Source organism: Pogona vitticeps, chromosome 12, assembly GCF_051106095.1.
Source record: "Pogona vitticeps strain Pit_001003342236 chromosome 12, PviZW2.1, whole genome shotgun sequence".
NCBI lineage: Eukaryota > Metazoa > Chordata > Lepidosauria > Squamata > Agamidae > Pogona > Pogona vitticeps.
Window position 1 is genome coordinate 5,173,754 of NC_135794.1, and position 13,838 is coordinate 5,187,591.

At 46.6% G+C, this 13,838-nt stretch overlaps 3 protein-coding genes across 6 annotated transcripts in view; 1 reads left to right on the top strand and 2 right to left on the bottom strand.

Annotated features, from left to right (window-relative positions):
- The window catches only part of PSTPIP1 (proline-serine-threonine phosphatase interacting protein 1), a 37,843-nt gene extending 34,919 nt beyond the window's left edge, over window positions 1–2,924 (bottom strand). Inside the window, exon 1 of the mRNA XM_020808667.3 lies at window positions 2,184–2,924. Within this exon, the coding sequence (XP_020664326.3) occupies window positions 2,184–2,216 (33 nt within the window). The 5' untranslated portion in view covers window positions 2,217–2,924. The remainder of the gene's footprint in view (window positions 1–2,183) is intronic.
- Window positions 2,925–6,782: 3,858 nt separating this feature from the next.
- RCN2 (reticulocalbin 2) lies at window positions 6,783–13,325 on the bottom strand. Its single transcript, XM_020808663.3, has 7 exons — window positions 12,756–13,325; window positions 10,786–10,891; window positions 10,427–10,623; window positions 9,501–9,614; window positions 8,468–8,564; window positions 8,093–8,235; window positions 6,783–7,704 (listed from the first exon to the last, which is right to left on the bottom strand). The coding sequence occupies exons 1-7, from the start codon at window positions 12,972–12,974 to the stop codon at window positions 7,552–7,554; spliced, it is 1,029 nt and encodes a 342-aa protein (XP_020664322.3). The 5' UTR covers window positions 12,975–13,325; the 3' UTR covers window positions 6,783–7,551.
- Window positions 13,326–13,504: 179 nt separating this feature from the next.
- The window catches only part of SCAPER (S-phase cyclin A associated protein in the ER), a 146,415-nt gene continuing 146,081 nt past the window's right edge, over window positions 13,505–13,838 (top strand). For 2 of the 4 annotated variants that reach the window (XM_078380928.1, XM_072981948.2), the window contains exon 1: window positions 13,505–13,653. In XM_078380928.1, coding sequence (XP_078237054.1) covers window positions 13,598–13,653 — 56 coding nt within the window. In that variant the 5' untranslated portion in view covers window positions 13,505–13,597. The remainder of the gene's footprint in view (window positions 13,654–13,838) is intronic. The other 2 variants (XM_078380929.1, XM_078380930.1) reach the window with 1 other exon arrangement.

Consider the following 13,838-nt stretch of genomic DNA (forward strand, 5'->3'; position numbering starts at 1 on the left):
AGGCTGAAGTTGTTCTGGGCTGATTGATGGGGCAAAATGGGCCCAAATAAATCCAGGAAGATGGACCAAACTTCTATATAACGTCCAAGCTGGGAAAGGAAGCCATTTTGGGGGTGACCAGGAAAAAGGCATTGAGGAGATGAGAGTTTGATTCCCCACGATGCCTCCTTGGCTCCTTGACCTGATGATTCATCAGGCCCCTTCCAGCTCTGCAAGATGTCAGTCTTACCATCCATTGCTAGGACTGGCATCTTGCACAATCATACCTCCAGCTTACATAAGGAGTTATTTCCCCCAGTTCCCTACACTGCTTCTGGGGTTTGCTGATGACTCACCACCAACTCATGGAGAGGGTTTTCCTGGCCCTCCATCACTGCCGCTAAGATGTGTAGAGCGGAAAAAAGGGTCCCAAGCTGCCCCACCAGGATTCCCTTCCCTGCCTCACCCCAGGTGATGGGAGGTACACAAGAACATACACCCACTGGCTCTTTCCTAAACCCTTCCCACCAACCCTGACATACGCAAGAGGCCAACCCTTATCATCAGGTCTGGGAAGTTCCATTTTAAGTTCCCAGCATCCTGAAACCTTGTTTCAATACAGGATTTTTGAGAAGGGCCACACAATCATTGGGTCACAGCCATGTGCCCCAGAGGGCCATCCTTGATAAGCCTGCCACAGGATAAAACATGGGAGGGTCCCCCTAACCTTGTCCAGCAGGGACAATGGTTTTCGCCTGGCCAGAGTGATGCTCAACTTTTTGGACCACATTTTGCTGTAAACCAACTTCCTTCACATATCCTAGACAAACCGTAGGTCATGAAACAGAGTTATCCTTTTTTTTTTTACTTTTTTCCCACGAAATTTTGCAATGGTTCACAGTTCAAAGATCATCACTGAATGTGTATTCAAGTGCATGGGGGGGGGGAATGCATTCAGAATGCACCCCGTAGAAGAAAATATGGCTAAGATTGGTAGCACCATTTCGGGCAGGAATAAAGCCATTTTCCTGCCCGAAGCAGAACCGGAAACGCCTGTGGAAGCATGCAGTTCTTGAGCCCATCCAGGGAATTGCAGAATTTCCCATAAGTATGTATCTCCCTTTCCTGCCACTAAAAACACCACTGTGAAAAATTAATCAGCCAGCCATTTGATGCTGTTTCATGACAACCCTAACCCGATGGTTCGCCACTCTTCCAAAGGGTAGGGCCCACCCTCAAAAACCCACCCTCAAAAAAAGGGGCACAGGGGTGAAAAAGAAATTCAAACCAACTGCCGATCTGTGTGCATTTTTTAAGATGTAAGGGACAATCACACAAAACTGACATGTATTAGCAATCGTTGGCTCTGCCCCTCTCCATCAGGAGTCGATTCCATCTGTCTGAGAGTTGGAAATTAAGGACGAGAGAGGAGGGAAAATGAAACAAAGTCAGCCGGCTGAAGCACGGAGTGCAGGCTTCTAGGGAAACAGTACACACATCGACAGCCGAAACCAAAAAACTACCAGCAATCTTAAAATGAAAAAGATAAGATATTTTTAGTATCACTCATCGATGTGACACACAGCAGAACAAACATCAGGAGCTCTGAAACGCCAGTTGCAGAAGGCCACAACCCAAACGTGACCCCCAACGATCCCCCATCAGACATGACCTGTGGGGATAAGGAAGCACTGCTGAGGAAAGATGCTGAAGCCAGACTCCAAGGCCAGTACGGGCAAAAGTATGTGGCAGGAGCTTTAATTGCTTGCAGAGGAAGCGAACTGGGAGCAAGCGACTAGCTTGCAAATAATTCAAGTGGGGACTTAGCTGTATGAACACGGGAGCAAAAAACCAAACCAAACCAAAAAAAACCACCACAAACCAATCAAGAGTTTCACGGCATCTAAAAAAACAACAACACCTAACCAGTTTTATCTAGAAGAAGCATCTGTGGAACTGCCGCCCATTTCATCATCTGACGAAATGGCAGGGGTCCACAGAACCCAACTTTTGAGTCTTCTAGCTGCGGCGGGACGGTCTCAGCTGATAAACGCGTCCCCGAGAGCCTTCCTAAATCACTCGGACACACTTGGATGAAGGATGATGACCACCTGTGCCAGGTATAAGCGGTAATGCTGAATCTTCCCCATAAAAGGGTCGCTTCTTAGCTCTGTGAAGGAGGAACACAAGAAACGGGCACTTACCCAAAAGGCGTCTTTAAATTGTAGGAGTGACATCGTCACACTGGTAGCGTTGGTACCGTTTCAGCCACTTTGCTCCGTAGTGCAAGAGTATTATTATTATTATTATTATTATTATTATTATTATTATTATTATTATTATTATTATTATTATTATTATTATTATTATTATTATTATTATTGAAGAAGTCGTAGAAGAAGGGAGACCCAGCTTGTGCCAGCTGCAGCCGAGCTCTGAAGCAGAAAGAGAAACAGTGTCTTTGCAACTTTCAAAACAGCTCAGGGCGGGTTCGAGGAAGCTGTGTGTGTGTGTGTGACATGACTTCAGGCTCTGAAGGGGGGAAGTTCTCCCCAAACCTCGCAGGTCTCCCTTTCCTCTACCCTCCCCCGTCACCCCGGATACGTTCCGGGGGTCAACCCCATTTCATTTCTGGCAAATGGAGGCTCTCGAAAAGAGGAAGCTTGGAAGTCGCCTCGGTGTCACCTGTGTGCAAATGAGACCCTTGTTGTTGTGTTGTTTAATGGCAACGAGATTAGTGACAGGGTAGGTTTACGGGGGAGGTGGGATCCCTGGAGGAAGGGCCCATGGGGGGGGGTAAAAGAGGCTGGGCTCAGGTTGCTGGCGTGAATCCCTGTGGTTGACAATTCTCGACGCAGAACAATTTTTCTTGCATGAGTGTGCGTTAGGCAGAAATCATGTGCACAGGAAGCAGAGTTGCGGTATTGCAGGCTTAGCATGGTTGCAAAAATGGAAGAGTTTTCCTGCCTCCCCCCACCCTCCCAACAAAGGAAATGTATGAATTGTGCTTTCCGGGGCTTTAGTCTCTTCGGATTTGCACAAGTAGCCTCCATTCATTGCTGTTGTGAATAGGACCGAAGGGAGAAGCTTGTGCGCACGCCGCCAGAATACTAATGGCGGACCTTCTCCCAGCCCCATTAAGCAGGGAGTTTTAAAATTCAACCAGGCCAACACTGGCCGCCTCCTGCGCCCAGAAGACCTCGGGTCCTCTCAGTGAGAGAGATGTGCATCCGTTCCAGGTGGAACACAAGGAAGATTGTTTACCTGCTGGTTTCAGCGGAGAAGACAGGCTTCTATATCAAATGGGAAATAGGTTCATTTCTCTAGCACTGGAAGCAGGGAGGCAGCGACTCATAAAACTGAGAGACACGGCGCACATTTTAATGGGAAGTAGAATTGAAAAGATGCCCAGATGACTAAACCCGTTTGGAAGGAACTCTAGAACGAAGGTCAAGCCATCCTCCGTTCCATGCACGAAGGACCTGGATTTAAAGGGATGTGTCGCCCCCATAATAAGCACACAAACGGCAGAGCAGGGGCCTCCGCAGCCCAAACGATGTTGTTCTTCAACAGGACTTGGAAGCGTTTTCGGGCTTGCTGGCTTGTTCCTTTGTTTGGATAACAATTCAAAGAAGGCGCCTAGCCAGCCGAGCCATGTCATGTTCAGAAACAAACAAGCAACCTTCCCAAACTGTAATAGAAAGGTGGCCGTTAAAACAGGGCCCTCAGGTAGCAGTTGGAGTCCTTTGGCTTAGCTGTGAGACAAACCTTTCCTCCTCCAGGCAAGCAGGGCTGGGTCTTTAGATGACACCGGCAGATGGAAGGGTGGAGCATCTTCACAGAGAGCGAGAGAAGGGCATTCGGCTTGCCGGTAAAGCATGCAAATCCACTTCCTCCACGGCCGCACCAATGACATCCATCAAGGAGCCTATTCAGCTCTCTCTCTCTCTCTGTGTGTGTGTGTGTGTGTGTACAAATGTGCTCGCTCCTTTTGTGTGCAGCTATAATGTGGGAAGAGTCAGCCTAGTTCCTCATTTCAGAGACTGCCAGTAGATAACGCTGCAAGCTGGCTGTCCAGCCTCACATAATACAGTATACAGTGGTGCCTCACACAACGATGTTAATTGGTTCCAAAAAAATCAACGTTGTGTGAAACATCGTTCTGTGAAACACCATTTCCCATAGGAATGCACTGAAAACCGGTTAATCCGTTCCAATTGGAACGGATTGCCGTCCTTGAGCAAAAATCCCCATAGGAAACATCGTTGAGTGAAACAATGTTTCCTATATTGGAATGTATTGAAGCCAACTCAATACATTTCAATGCCTTTGCGAAGTCCTTTTTCGCTCCTGTAAAAGTGTCTTATAATGTTTGGACGCTGTTTTAAATGATTGCAATGGTTAGTCCACCTCCTGAAACCTATGCAAACTGATTTTGGTGTTGTTCTGACACTTCGTTAATTTATGATGATTTTTTGTTTTTTCCATTGGAAACCATTAGACAGACCATCCAATGGTTTCCAATGGCGAAAATTCAAAAAATCATCATAAATTAACGAAGTGTCAGAAAAACACCAAAATCAGTTTGCATAGGTTTCAGGAGGTGGACTAACCATTGCAATCATTTAAAACAGCGTCCAAACATTGTAAGACACTTTTACAGGAGCGAAAAGGGAGATCGTTGTGTGAAAATCCCCCATAGGAAACATCGCTGTGTGAGGCAGCAAATTTAACAGAAAAAGGCATCGTTGTGTGAATTCATCGTTGTGTGAGGCACTCGTTGTGCGAGGCACCACTGTATATGAATGAACCCACAATAATATACTGTATATAATGAACCCACAAAACAGCACCTTTGTGCTGCTGCTTCTCCTTTCAGGGCTTAATCCTCTCTGGACCAGGCTGGCATCACCATGCAGATGCGAAAGCCCAGACCGGAGCAGAGGGGCCAGGGTGACGCCCCCCCCATCTTCTTTGCAGCCCCACCACCACGGAGCCTCTCCCGGTGCTGCAAGTGGCTTGGTTTCTCTGGTCTACAGGAAGAATCACCTTCCGATGAAGGAGGGGATTAACCAGACGCCTCTGGTCCTTGCTCCTCCCTCTCCCACTTCACCTTCCCTTATGGACCTGGGAATTCGGAAGTCACAAGTTGCAAGTAACAGTTACCTGCAATAAGTTATTTTGTGCAATGGTATATGGAACCCAGCCTTGTACAGTCAAAGCCCTGGGACGTTCTGATTATCAGGGACAGTGACATAAGTGGGCTCAACACTCAGAGGGCACTTTCTTGAGTTTTGAAGGGATATCCTGGAGGCCAAGGCTCAACACTGCTCATCCGTGTTGGTGCTACTTGACTTCTTGGCCGTGCTGAATACTCTTCTTGACCACCAGATTCCTTTGGGCAAGACTGCCCTTTTTGGTTGTCTCTGGGAACGCTAGCTCTCGGTTTTCTTCTTGTTTGTTAAATCATTCCTTTCGACTTTCTCCAGGTACCTTGTGGAGATCCCTCTCATTGCAACTTTGAAACATAACCATGTCTATTATTTAGCAATTAGATAAAGACACGCAATGAATTTCATAGGCAAAGCAAAATCCAGTGTATAGTGTCCCCCTCAATGAACCATGGGAAGACAGCCATTGTCTGAGAAGCATAGAGACACATCCCTTCCCTGTCTTTAGCAAAGGTACAACACAATAGAACAAAACAAAGACATTCTTCCTTTCTGAAAGACATTTCAAAGAGCCATCACTTAGAAAGAAATTTCAAAGGAACATCCTGGAAAAAAAACCAGAATTTCAAAGGAACTTTCTGGGAAAGAAAGTTCAAAGGAATACAATTTAAATTACTAATTTTGTGGTCCTTTGTGTGTTTCCTATAGAGTCATCTATAGCCAATTTAAGAAGGATGCCAACAAACTGGAGCAAATTCAGAGGAGGGCAACAAGGATGATGAGGGGACTGGAAACTGAGCCCTAGGAGGAAAATCTGAAAGAACTGGGCATGTTTAGCCTTGGGAAAAGAAGACTGAAGTGAGACAGGATAGCACTTTTCAAATACAGTACCTGAAAGGAAGTTCTGCAGTGGAGGGGCAGAGTCTGTTCTCAATTATCCCAGAGTGCAGGACACATAGAAATGAGCCCAAGCTACAGAAAGCCAGATTTAGGCTGACTATCAGAAAAACGTCTTAACTATTAGAGCAGTGTGAAAATGGAACCCACGACCTCGGGAGGTGGAGCACGCCAACACTGGAGGCATTCAAGAAAAAAAAACCTGGACCATCCTCTGTCTGATCGGCTATCTCTGCTGGCCAATATGAATAAATACTTTCCTAAACCCTCGATATACCTCATTAAAAATTCTTAAGGAAATGATCTCCACACCAGCACCTCTTAAAGCCTTCCTCTCCTCCCTCCTTTTCCGGTTCTGAGGCTCGCTAGGATTCCCTTTTGCACCAAGAAAGCCTTCGGGAGCCTTGGGATAGCAAGTGGGGAGAACTAAAAGAAAGAAAGAAAAATCACCACCGGATTACTGCTAGTGGCTCCAAGCCCAGCAGTGGCCATTTCTGACCCCAAAAGGCTCCCCCTACAACCAAAGCCTTCCCCAGGGCAAAAGGAAAACTTACCAAGCCTCAAAACTTGTGAGGAGGGGATAATTTTATTCATTTTAATTCATTATTTCCAGTATCCAGATCTGGTTTACAACAGTGTCGAACTATGCTGACAGGATTTTACCCATTGCAAAAAACAAAACTGTTATAAATACAGTTGTACCACATTCCTGACAAAAATGACATGCAAAATAAGGATTTTTGGGACATTTTAATCTGAGTGTTTCAACGGGAATAGTGTTGTTGCTTTTTTAAATTAAACACAAGACACCTTCTAAAGTTGTCTCTTTACAGTTAAAATCAACACTGCTTAGATGCAAAAATAATATTTCCAGAACATATAAACACACCCTCTATAGATGTTGATACAAAGAGAAACCTTACAAGTAAGGAAGGTTTTTAATCCTCCTGAATATTGATACAGAAGGGTTATTAGGAACGTAAAACTCATTCTCCTCATTTTCATCCTTTTCAAAAAAAAACCTCACTAATGGTACCAATCTTATCAGCCAGTCAAATCATTCCGTTTTCAAGTACATTTCAAAAAAGCAGTATTAAAATATGAATGTCCATTTCCATTCCTGTTAAGAACAGACCATTTGATACCCAAATTATGGAAGCTTAAGACCTCCACGACAAAGTACAAAGGGAAGGCAAAAACAGATGCACAGACCGGTATTTTACAGCTGAATGCTGTCAGAAATTCAACCCCGGAACAAATACAAAGGCCAAAATCCTAGAAGTTACACCAGCAAAGCATAACCCAAGTGGTGCAGTTTTAAAATGTGAGTTGCTTCCAGTTGAGAAATCAGCAGAGGCATCAACTCCTACGATTTGGCACGCAACAGGTAATGGTCTATCCTGCCTTCTCAACTTGCTGCCATTTTGTCCCCAAAACTTTAGGCCCTCTAGGTGACTCTGGTGTAAAATCAGAATAGGATTTTGGCCCAAGAGTTTCTTCTTAACTAAAGTTCTTCGTGGTAGAAACCTTCGTCATGGAGCTGCCTGCCGTAATCTGTGGCTTCACTACTGAGGAACAGATCTTGGTTCTCGATAATTTCCGCCTCTGTAAGTTTTCCGTTACCATCCATGTCCATTTCTTCAATCAGGTGGGCGGCCTGCAGAAGAAAAGCAGCAAGCGTGAACTTGAAACAAAAAATTAATCTGTAAATACTTTGGCGCCCCCTACTGTACGGATTTGAATGGACTGAACACATTCTTCAGCTGGTACAGCGATAGCCATTTTCCAGGGCTAAACACCATTTAGTAAATCTCACCTGCAGATAGACATATATAAGATCCTGCTGTTTAGGTTTCATTATTTAATATCTGCATTACTGCAATAGTTTTAACTAGCTAATCATGATACTGCAATCTTCAATGGGTCATCACAAATCACCAGCCACCATTAAGTGCGTATGAATTCAGCAGATTCCCATGGGGATTTAATGCCCATATATAACTATGTGATGGATTCTGGGCATTAATTTTTTTCAAAACTCTTACCTCTTCCTGAGCAATGCCCTTGTTATTGGGAGCGACCCAACTTAACAGCTCCTCGGGGTTAAGTTTTCCATCCTTATCTTTGTCATAATCGTTTGAAAACCGGTCCTTCTCCACAAGGATCCATTCTGGGTCTTCATGGGCAGCTAAAAACAAAAATTCCCAGATCTGAGTCTTTTTCTTTTTTTCCATTCATGCACCTTTGGTGCATGTGACGACTAAAAAGTCCATTAAAATACCCAATTTGAGTAAAGAACACACATTGAAAATTACTTGGTTGCAACAGGTATGTTGAATCAAAGGCAATGCATAACCTATTTGAGAGCATCAACAGTAGCTGCAATCAGAAAATAGACTGCAAAGAATGGATATACTCACTTGGATCTCTTCTGTAGTCACCCAGGAATTCTTCAAGGCTCACGAACCCATCACCGTTTTTATCGTGTTCCTCCAAAGTTTCTTGAATAACAAACTCCTAATAGCAGAAGCAGATCCATCATGTCAACACCGATCACGGGGGGGGGGGGGGGGAATAGAAGAGATTTCTATGACACGTCGTGTTTTTTCTGCAATCTCTATTTGAGTTTATGGGTGAATCTGAACATGTTCACAAGTAATCTGTTGAGAAAAGCCAGATTGCTCGTAAACATAGCATTTGAATTTGCATATGGGTTCAAATGTAGCTTGCAATGATCACTAAACCAATACTGGATTAAATTAATTGTTAATAATAATATCAATAATAATAACTGCATGCGGTCAAGTTAATTCTGACTTATAGTGACTCTTTCCAGGGTTTTCCAGGTGAAGAGTACTCAGAAGTGGTTTACCGTTCCCCTCCTCTAGGGGGAGCCCTGGGACTGTGCAGCTGGCTCAAGGTTACCCTGGTTGGCTCTACTTGAAGGAGGCACACAGTGGGGAATCGAACTTCCAACCAAGAAGGGGGTATTCTCTACTTGGAAAGTCAGAATTGATTTGACAACACGTTATTATTATAATACAGTAATAATTATTATTAAATAAGCTTTACCAGCCTCTTGTTAAAAATTATAGGAATGTCACTTGATGGAAAAGATTAAACAGAAACACAAAGCACATACAGAATCATATTTTCAATAAATACATATTTCTACAAGGGGAGGAAGGAAGTGCCTTGCAAGAGCCAGGGTTTTTTGCTTGGCGCCAAGATTTAAATACACCTAACTTTTTACACAGAAGCATCCCAGCTTAAAATCAGTTCCCTGCTTTAAAAAAGGACTATGATTAAAGGAACAGATAAGAGTGAAACAAGAGAAGAATATGCACCAAAAGGAGTCATGTAGTGAGGTTCAAAAAGGTTTTCTAGAGGAGCTCAGGAAATATGTAAAGCAGTTGTATGTTTTTAAAGCAAGCAGTGGTCTCCAAAACCTGCCTTCATGTATTCCACTTCTTCAGGATGTTCAAATGCAATAAGTTCATCCAGATTCAGGCCAGACATTCCATCCTTGTTAGCTTTTTCAAACCTCTTCTTGTCCTTTAAATGGAGCTGACAAAACAGTTTAAAACAGGCAATTACCCAAACGGCCGACAGAAGTCACAACGCAGTCATCAATTTAAAGCTCAACAACCATATTCTACCTTTGTTTCTTTCAAACAAACATGATTGATTCAAGCTGACTTTTTAGTTACTCAGACAATCACAAAAAACACCCTCAACTCAAAAGCCATAGCTAGAGCCTGATTCGTGGATTGAAACAGGAATCCACACAAACATACCCCCAAAGTGCTACCAAACCATCTAAGACAGTGCCACAGCTGTTGTGGTAACAAATAAAACACTGTGTAATCTATAAACAGTGAATCATTTGGGGGCACATCAGAAGCGATGGGTTCTGTAATCTTTTGTGAGCAGCCACCCACTTCATCCTAAGCAAAGTGTTATCCTCAGTGAACTGAGGGTGTCGCTCTTGTGTTTCAAGTGAATTGCCTAACCCTTTCAGCTCAGCATCCCCAGATATCCATACAGAGGATAGTGCAGAGGATAGCACTCACGGAACCAGGAAGTGGGAATCTAGCCCATGAATGCTTACTTGGGGTTAAAAACAGGAGCACCCTTTCCAAATCAAAATCTTCTCTCCCCTGGATTAATTCAGTCCATGAATCTAAATTTTATTTCCCTATGCAAAAGCTGATCAATAAGGAAGAACGGGGGTGACAGCCTGCAAAAGTAGACCTCTTTCCAGCTTCCCTTCAGTGGCCCACAAGGCTGACGACGAAAGCAGGAATGAATGAATGAACGAACTTAGAAAGCCACCCTCGGCTGAGAGAGCTGCTTTGGACAACCTTCTGGGGTCTTACCTGTCGAAAAGATTCTTCTTCAGCATCTTTCAGAGTTGTATCTTCATCAAAATCTATCACATGGTCGTACATCTGGATATTGTACTCCTCCCAGGAGACGTCCCCATCGCCGTTTTTGTCGCATTCGGCAAACTGCTGCTTCGTATCTTCGACAATATAACGCCTGAAAGACTGCTGGATCCACGAACTCAGCTCATCTGTGGAGGTTTCCCCGTAAGACAATGAGAGGGTGGAGAGATTTCTTCCCCATAAATAGCAAGAGAACAGCGTTTTCTAGGTTTCTTTAAACATGAACACCATTCTTATTATTATTATTATGACTTCCTTCTGTGATGCTGGCCATTTTTCAAAACACGTACCTTCTGTGAGGAAGCCATCAGCGTCCACATCAATTTTCTTTACAATCGCTTTCAGTCTTTTCTGCTTCTCCTCTGGACTCAGTTTTACAAACTCTTCTGCTTCTTCCTTTGAAGGGAGAGAGAACGCAATTTAAAAAAAAAATAAGTCCTTCCTCTGCATAGGCGAGCATCCACAGCATGCTGCTGTTTTTATCTTCCACCACAACTGGACCAGCAATGATGGAGCAGCTGACAACACACGATAGCTCAGGGGTTGAAACATCTGGCTGTGGAGCCAGAGGTTGGGAGTTCGATTCCCCCCGGGGCCTCCTTAACAGGGGCTGGACTGGATGATCCTTGGGGTCCTTTTCAGCTCCGCCGTTCTAAGATTGCCGTTACGAAATGGGTCAGTTCCCTGAATTTGTGCAAACTGCCAGATCCATATCATTTGAGGGAATAGTTTTTAAAAATTACTTTTTGAATTGATCAACAGTTCCTTAAGACTTCAGTCCTTAGAGCCATATGGACAGAGTCTTTCATGTCAGTTTTTTAAAGGCCTGTTATGGGATAAACAAACCAGCCTTATGACACTTATTGCTCCCTCTGCAGCTGGTAACTGCCTTCTGCCCAACCTCATTGATGCCTCAAGAAAGGGCAAAAATGTAAAGGCTTTGAAACCAAGAGCTTAATTATTTTAAAAAAAAGCATGCACCAAAATGGGAAAATGCAGAAAGGAAAAGAAGCTGACGCTACCCTGCTACCACAAAACATTCTGCATTAATAGAAAATGTTTATCGCTAACCCACTGTTTCGAGACTTGCATCGGTCATAACTCAAAAATCTGTTTTTGTGCGTAACCAAGCATTTTACTTCTGAGGAGGACAGATGGAGAAAGCTTTGTTAGAGGCTGTTTCCTGCTCCACTGCGGTGGCAATATGCAAGAAAAACAAGTTTTGACAGGTGGTGGCTGTTCTGCTGACTCAAATGTATTTGGATCGCAAATGCATTAAACGGGAGGCGAAAAGAGAAGTGTTGCGTGTTGTTCAGTGAACAGGACCCGCATCCAAACCAGATGGTGTGACACATCTTCAACAAGGGAAAGCAAGAGTTTCAAGCATGTCCCAGCCGATTTTTATGAAACGGGTACAGGCCCATAGGACCATCCCAACCCCATGTAACCCCTGCAGAATATAATTATTTGATTCATTTCCGAATGACGCCCACTCACCCACCTCCACCCACGGCTGCGGAAACCCAGTGTGAATGTAACGGTTATGGTTGAACAGGTATGGTCCACCTGCGCCCCTCCAGGAGTTACTCGACTGCAAGTCCCATCCACTTCAGTCCACTTTGCCAACCGGAAGGGATGATAGAAGCTGGAGTCCAATGATGTCCTGTTGCCCCCCCACCTACCCCGCTGGGTTCAAGGGTCCAGCCAGACCTGTGGACGCCTGGCTTCAGATCTCAACTTGAAGCTCTCTGTGTGGACCTTGGGCCGGCCACGTACCCCCACCTACCTCTTCAACCTAAGCCTACCTTGCAGGGTGGTTGTGAGAAGCAGAGCCGGCACCTGTTTTTAGTTCTATTTTCAATGTTTCGTTATTCAGTTGAATGGGTTAATTTAATTGAATGCCCTTGACGATGCCGCCTTGGTTTCTGTTATTGTTTGTGAACTGCCCAGAATCACCGTGGGTCAGATAGGCGGTATAAAAATCAAATAATTAATAGACAGATAGATTAGATGAGACATAATAGACAGACAGACAAATGATAGATAGATAGATAGATAGATAGATAGATAGATAGATAGATAGATAGATAGATAGATAGATAGATAGATAGATGGATGGATGAAAAGGGTGCAGGGGGCCGGGGTGGGGGCCATGGCACGCCCTGCGAGATAAAGGAAAGGGGGGTGGGCGTGTGTCTATAATGGGGGGTGTCCCCACCGCCCGCCCGCCCGCCCGCCGCCCCCCCCCAACCAGGCCCACCTCGCCTCCCAGCAGCGCCTCCCGGTCGTAGTCCGGCCGGTGCTCCCCGTCGCTGCCGTAGTGCCGCTGCCCGGGCTGTTGGTGCTGCTCGCCCTCCGCCTCCGCCCCGAGCCCCGGCAGCAGCAGCAGCAGGAGGAGGAGGAGGAGGCCCAGGCCCAGGAGGAGCCTCTGCCGCCGGCCCGGCGGGGACGGGGCTTGGGGCGGCCGCGGAGGCCTCATGTGGCCGGAGGGAGCTCCCGCTTCGGCCTTTCCCTCAGAGGAGGGCCGCCGCCGTCGACGCCGCCCAGTCTCCGGCGCGGGCCTGCCCTCCGTCGAGGCCGCCTCCGCCCCCGGCTCCTCCCTCAGGGAAGGCGGCGGCTTTTCCCCTCCCAGGAGGCCCTCCGTCGGTCGTCGCTCTTCCCTTTTTGGAGGCCCTTCCTCCCTTCTCGGGAAGAAGGAGACCAAGCCCTCCCCGGCAAGGCTGGTCCTCCCCGCCTCAAAGTGTGCCGGCTTCCCGGGGCGACAGGGCTTCTCCTCATTCCCATTTTCCAACGGAACGAAGACTGAGGAGGAGCCCTTCCTCCCAGCAGGTCAAGCGCGGGCAGGCAGCTTCATAAGCCGGGACCGCGCATGCCCAGGGCCTCGCGCGTGCGCATGCGGCACGGCTTCCTTCTTCATGGGGCGCCCGTGTTTTCCTCCTCCTCCCTCAAGCCGTCGGCTTCGTTGGCGTCTACTGAGCACGCGCGAACGCCCGCTCTCCTTCCCTCCCTCCCTCCCGCGCGCATGCCCAGTCGCAGCCGAACCCCAGGGACGCTGGCTCCGGCAGGGTTTTTCGCCGCCGCACCGGCTACCGGCGGGGCGAGATGACGTCACAGCGGCGGGACGCCCGGAGGCGGAACGGCGGCGCGAGGAGGCGAGCGTAAGTGGCGGCGGCGCCCGGCGCTCCTGGGGACCGGGGGGCCGAAGGGGGAGGGGCGAGGCCGGAGAGTTCCCCAGGCAACAAGATGGCGGCGGGCCGGTCCCTCCATCCATCCCTCCCTCCTCAAGGGTCTTTCCCCCCTCAGGGAAGGGCCGGGGCGGAGAGCGACCTTGAGGTGCTGCCCC

Excerpts from the sequence above, each read along its gene's own strand:
- RCN2 (XM_020808663.3), bottom strand. The coding sequence starts at position 12,974 with ATGAGGCCTCCGCGGCCGCCCCAAGCCCCGTCCCCGCCGGGCCGGCGG. Across the intron at positions 10,624-10,785 it reads TGATGGCTTCCTCACAGAAG|ATGAGCTGAGTTCGTGGATC; the intron begins GTACGTGTTTTG and ends AAACCTCCACAG. Across the intron at positions 7,705-8,092 it reads AGGGCATTGCTCAGGAAGAG|GCCGCCCACCTGATTGAAGA; the intron begins GTAAGAGTTTTG and ends TTTCTTCTGCAG.